Source organism: Ceratotherium simum, chromosome 30 (genome assembly GCF_057802395.1).
Source record: "Ceratotherium simum simum isolate JZ-2026a chromosome 30, ASM5780239v1, whole genome shotgun sequence".
Taxonomy (NCBI): domain Eukaryota; kingdom Metazoa; phylum Chordata; class Mammalia; order Perissodactyla; family Rhinocerotidae; genus Ceratotherium; species Ceratotherium simum.
In genome coordinates this window covers 29,487,070-29,493,069 of record NC_141929.1, presented here as the reverse complement: position 1 = coordinate 29,493,069, position 6,000 = coordinate 29,487,070, and the positions used below count along the sequence as shown (strand labels likewise).

At 54.7% G+C, this 6,000-nt stretch overlaps 1 protein-coding gene across 2 annotated transcripts in view; it reads left to right on the top strand.

Moving 5' to 3' along the window:
* The first annotated feature begins 2,048 nt into the window (after positions 1–2,048).
* GNAO1 (G protein subunit alpha o1) overlaps positions 2,049–6,000 on the top strand; it is a 171,979-nt gene continuing 168,027 nt past the window's right edge. Inside the window, exons 1-2 of one of the 2 annotated variants that reach the window (XM_004431619.3) lie at positions 2,049–2,906; positions 3,124–3,166. In XM_004431619.3, coding sequence (XP_004431676.1) covers positions 2,789–2,906; positions 3,124–3,166 — 161 coding nt within the window. In that variant the 5' untranslated portion in view covers positions 2,049–2,788. The remainder of the gene's footprint in view (positions 2,907–3,123; positions 3,167–6,000) is intronic. The other variant, XM_004431620.3, reaches the window with a different exon arrangement.

Below are 6,000 nucleotides of genomic sequence, written 5' to 3'. Positions count from 1 at the left end.
AATGCCTCAAGAGCCTAAGATCTTAAATTAAAAATTACTTGATATGAAAGAGCATTAAAATGTAAACTATGACCCACCATCTGCAATGAAATGGTTGTATTCTTACCTCTTCAATCTTTCAGATGCAGCCTTGGGATAGCAGAATCTGGGCGAGGTTGCTGAATTTTTTTCCCTTTATTTGATAGATCTGCATAATCATCCTGGCAACCTTTATAGGAAATAACAAATTCTATAGAATGTTGGGTACCTAAGGTCTGTTTTGGATCTGGAAGGCTGATTTTTAGTGATACTCTGATTTTAAGCAAACCAGATTTATCCCCTAAGCCACCCCTCTCCCCAACACACACACACACAAGGAGACTGCCGGAGGGGGGTGGGGGGAGTAGGGAATCAATTATTTACTTTATAAAACAATTCTTTATAAGAGTCCTTAGTCTGTTTTCTAGAATATGCAAAATGTGATTCAAATTTAAATGTTCTAATTATATTATGTACAACTTTGACATAGATAGCTATTTGTAGAATGAGGCAAACCCATACTGGGAAATAACAAATTAAAAAATTCAGGGGAAAAAAATATTTTCTTCTGGGTGGGCCTTAATTGCCTTTTTTTTCTTCCCCATTGCAAATGTATTTTTATGCTGGGTAACGTTTCCAAAAGAGGGGTGTTTTTTTTCTATTGTTGAAATGAAACAAACAAGTTTGCTTTCAGAGCCACAGCAATGCCCAACTGTTAAAAAGAAAACGTTTTCCACTGGCCGCTTGCCTCTCTTATCCCCATGCAACCTTTCCTATTGGCCCCTTTCTCTAGGAGGGCCCCTGGGGCTGTCTTGTGGAACTGATTGTAAAACCATTTTGTGCATGAGAACTAGTTTCTTCAAAATCTCAGAGACCACCCAGAACATGCCCGATCTTTGGCAAATGTGTATGTGTTTCCTCAGTATTTGATTAGCTGTACGCTGAGTAACCGACCCGGGTTTCTCGGTCTTTATTTAAAAGAAGAGATGGGAAAAAATATTTTAAAACATTAAGAAAGGAAGAAAATCTCTTTTCTCACCAAAAATCTATTCAAATTTCATTTTATGTATTTGTGTTTTGGGAAGGGGCAGGATAAGAGAGTTCAGCGCAAAGACCTCAACGAAGCTAAACCGTCCAAAAGAGCAAAAGCGTTTCAACTCTGTATTGAGGGAGTAAGCATTTGCTAGAAGCTCACTCGCATGAAAACCTGTCCTCCCCTCCAAAAGCTTCCCATGGTGGGAACTGTCTCCTGCGCTAATACCTATGGCCGGGAATCCTGGAGCAGAGTTCGCGATGGCAGAGGGAGGCAGGCAGAGGCTCCCAGAGAACAGGCCCTGGCTTTGTCTCATCCTGCTGTGTTCCCCTGCTCACAGCCTCCTCTCTTACATACTAGGTGCTCAATAAATGCGGGACGCAGGAAGCGAAAAATCCGAATCTGCCCCCATGCCCCAGAGGCGAATTATCGGGAACGCAAGTTTACTCTGACCCACTGTCTCCTCGCATTTGCTGAGGACGCTCGGCCTCCGCTCTACCGCCCCAGCAGCAGGAGCACAATCAAGAAGGCGAGCTGCTGGAGCCAAGATGGAGAGGAAGCCGGAGAGCGAGAAAAGTGGCGCGGGGCGCGAGCCGGGGGACCCGCCTGACCGCCGCGCGGGCGGCGCGGCCCCGCGCTCCCATTGACAAGGAGGCCGGCGCAGCGGGCGCGCGGGGCGGGGGCGGGGGCGGGGGCGGGGAGGGGCGTCCCGGCGCGCGCCCGGCCCCAGGCCCCGCCCCCACCAGGCCCCGCACGCGCCCACCCGGGAGCTGCGGGCCCAGGGAGCGCTGGAGGAGGGAGGCCGCGCCGAGCGCGCGCCGCCGCCGGCTGACGCGGCCCCGGCGCGCGCGCCCTGCGCCCCCGCCCCTCCCGTCCCGGGGGCCCGGCGCGCGGCCCTGCTGACGTCAGCGGGCGGCTCGCGGTGCGGGGTGCGCAGAGCCGCTGGCGCACTCGCCCCCTCCCCCGCCCGGGCTGTGGCGCGCGCGCTCTCCCTTCATTTTCTTCTCCCCTCCCTCCCAGCCTCTCTCTCTCCCCCTCGAGCTCCCGGCTGCCCGCGGCTCCCTCGCGCTCTCCCTCTCTCTCCGGTAGGCTCCACCGAGCGATGCGAGCTCTGGGAGACAGCGACGCCGCCTCCCGCTAGAGACCTGCCCCCCGCCCGGCCCCCTGCCCAGCCCTGCCCAGCGCGCGGGGGTCGGCGAAGGCGCCGCGGACGCACCGACGGCTGAGGACCGGCGATGCACATGCACTAGCAGCACCCCCTCACTCGCTCCCTCCACACCCCGCGCCGCCGCCGCCTCCTCCTCCTCCGGCAGCAGCGGCAGAAGGACCCACCCTGCCCCCCACCCCACCCTCCGCCGGCTCGGGCTGCGGCTCCTGCCTCGACTAGTATTTTATTTAGTTTGGGTCGTGCACAAGCCTCAGTGCCTGCAGCCCGCGCCTACACGGACCGCGGGCGCCTCCTCCCTGGGCTCCGGATCCCCAGACCCCGGCCACCCTCGCCTCGACACCCCCAGAGCCGCGCCAGCTGCCGCGACTCTCCGCTGCTGGAATCTTGTTAGCGGCTGTCTTTTTGGGGGGTTCTGGTTTCCCGACATTTTTGTTTTCTGCCGAGGGGAGGATATCGTGATTTTTTTCCCCTTTGAGCCCAGGCTCTGCTCTCTGGGGGGGTGGGGGGCGCGCCGAGCCGGGGAGCCGTGCCAGCCGAGTCGTGCGGGCTGTGGCAGGGAAGGGGCCACCATGGGATGTACTCTGAGCGCAGAGGAGAGAGCCGCCCTCGAGCGGAGCAAGGCGATTGAGAAAAACCTCAAAGAGGATGGCATCAGCGCCGCCAAAGACGTGAAATTACTCCTGCTGGGTAAGGACCGGGGCTGCCACCCCTATCCCCAGACCCCGGCCCCTCCGCACCCCCTCCGCCAGCTCCCCCACCCCACTCGGGCCCGGGAAGACCTGGTCCCGAGTTGGCACCACCATGTGCCCAGGATCGCCCACCCCCTCGCATGCCTTATCCCCCTGCCCACCCCGTTCCCCTAAGCTGACACTCACCAGTTTTTCCCCCCTGTCTGTCCCAACAGGGGCTGGAGAATCAGGAAAAAGCACCATTGTGAAGCAGATGAAGTAAGTCCCTGTGGCATTGGGATTTGTACTTTTATTAAGAATAATTTTTTATCATTTGTGTTACCTTGCTCACTCTACATTGCTCTCCGGGCCCAGTTTTTAATTCGTGCACACACACACACACACACACACACACACACACAGACCTGGATTTGACTCCCCTCCCCCACGCCCAACGTTGGTTCTGAGTCCTCCACCCCAACTCCCCGGGTGGGTGTTTTTTTTGGGGGGGAGGGAAGGGGAGCGCCTGTAGTTGTATGAATGACAGTGTCCGCCATATTGATCAGAACATCACACTATTGGCATGATTATGATCATTACTCTTGCTCGTGGGGTGTTTCGTGTGTATTGATGCCTGCATTTCTGTCTCTGTGTCTCTGTTTCATTCTGTCTCTATTTCTCTCTCCTCCTCCCTCCACCCCCCACCCCACATCCATAATCTCACTTCGCCCTGCTCTCCTTCTGGGGCAGTGATTTTGAACTTGGCTAAAACATGGAGGGGACCCAGCCCTAGACTGGGGTGGATGATCAAGTGTCTGCTGTTCATGGATTTGGTGCTGAATTGGAGACTGTGGTTTCTGCCCCCTCTCCCCCCAAAAAGAGGACGAGGGTTAGGGGAGGGGGCGTGTGGTAGGGAAGGGGGTGGGGGTTTCCCAGCTTATGTGACTGGCACAGCTGTATCCAAGGCAGAGGTGGAAGGGGGACACTGGCTGTGAGGCTGAATGCCCGCCCCTTGCTGCCCCCCCTCCTCCCCCACCCTTCCCAGCGTTCGCTCTCCTGACACTGGCAGTTTTCTTTCACTCTGTGGCCTTTATCAATGTATTTATTTACACTCTGCATAGGCCGTGTTCCATGTAATCTACCCCCAATGCGGATTTCAGGCCCCGCTTGCCGCCGCCCCCTTCTGCCTTAGATATCAGTTTCCCCTCCTAATTAACTGGGGGTGGATTTGAGTGATGGTTGAAAATTAAAACAAAATGGGATATTTCTTCCCTTCCACACTTTCTCGATAAGGAGCCTCGCCCCTCCTTTCCACTCTCGGGCTCGCTTCTTGCCCCATCCACTCCGCTCGGCAGTTCCTGGTGAGCCCTCAGGCAGCTTTGCTTGGGGAGGGGGTGGCCGGCGGGGAAGGGGTGCGCGCCCGCAGGGCCTCCTGGCCCTGCTGCTTCCGTTGGCCTGTCGGTTCGGGACGGAGGAGTTCGTTAAGACCGTTTAGCGAGGATTCCACGTCGCTTTGCTGTGACACCTTCGTGCACACACAGCTCCTAATTAGAGGTTGCTGTGCAGTAAACAAAAATGATTATTTTTCAACTTGACAGCATAGGCGAAGTAATTGCATCCCGTAGGAAAACAATGGAAAATAAAAACCCCTTTCGTGGAAAGGTGGGTGGGAGACGAAGCATGCTTTTGCTTTCAGAACAAGATGCAAAAAATCTTGCATGTGTAACAGGCATGACAAGCGGGTTCTAGGCGGCGCCATGATGGTAGGGAGTAGCGACTCGGAGACAATTTCCCCCGTCTGCTTGACGTGCTCTTATTTTTGTTCGCGAGCTCCCCGGGGCTTTCTTTGCAGAGGCCCCCTCGGCTCGCCGCACCCCTCTGAGCCACGGGTAATTTGGCCTGGGGCTTCTCTGGAGCTTGTGCAACCCAAATGGACGGGGAGGCGGGGCCTGGGGAATTGCTCTTTGCAACAAGGTGCATGTTGCATCTGCCTGGAACCCTTGCAGGTCGGTAAATGCAAGCAGCGCCATCCCTTTCTCCCTAAGGGGGACGTTTCAAAACTTCAGAAGTCCGTAATCTGCAGTGGCGGGCTCAGCCGGGTAGAAGCCCCAGCCACCGGAGCTGGGTGAGGTTTCAGGCATTGCGAGTGGTGGACAGCGCCCAGCCGAGGCCGGAAAAGTCGATGGGGCTCAGCTCGGCGGCACTCGGCTCGGCTCGCCCTGTGCTGGGCGCGGGGCTCGCAGGGACTCGGTAGTGCTCGGAGCCGAGTCGGGGCCCCGGCGGAGAGAGCCGAGCCTCTTCGGCGGGGGGGGGGGGAGGGCGGAGGGCCGAAGGCATTCGGAAACGCTCGGCAGAGGGGGTAGAGAAAGGAAGGAGGGGTATGCTAGAGTCTGCAAATTAACTTTGCATCCGCCAAAGTAACTCCTTACCTGCTTTTCCAGAACAGGCCCTATAAATTAGGTTGATTTAATAAGAAGTTTAAAAATATATACTGAGTCCCCCAAAGAGTACCTCGCCTTTTTTATTCAAAGAGAGCTGAGCTCTCTGAGGAGATGTGTGCCATTTTAGAGTGAAAATTCCTAATTATGTACTGGTGTAGGAAATCTTAAATGAAGGCTGTATGTAGACTTTCCCGGGAAAGTCTTATTTCTCTCATATTTGGTTACACTGAGTAGGGGGGAAAAATCAAGCGTTTGATATTTGAGACTGAATCAGATAGTCGATCATTTCTTCTCTTTTCCCTGCACTCTTCCCTTTTCTCACCCCCACAGGACACCTTTTTGGAGAAAAATGTCAGGCAACACTGAGTTTTTGTAGGTAAAACTATTAATATTTTTTTAAAAAAACAGTACACCAACTCTGTTTAGCAAGTAGGCTAGGTTTGTTCAAAAGGTCAGTCAGAAAGATTTCTGGCCCATGTCAGTTTTTCCACAAGGGACCCTGGCGTCCTGTTCTGAAGCATTCATGAATGGCAGCTTTTCCTCGGAGCCCTCCAGCTTGGCTTGAAATAAGTTAGATCAGGGCCTTGTGCCAAGCTGGATGCAGGACTTGTTTTATTAACCACAAAATGTGGGATTGGTGTCACTGTATCCTAGTGACAAATTCTTTTGAGT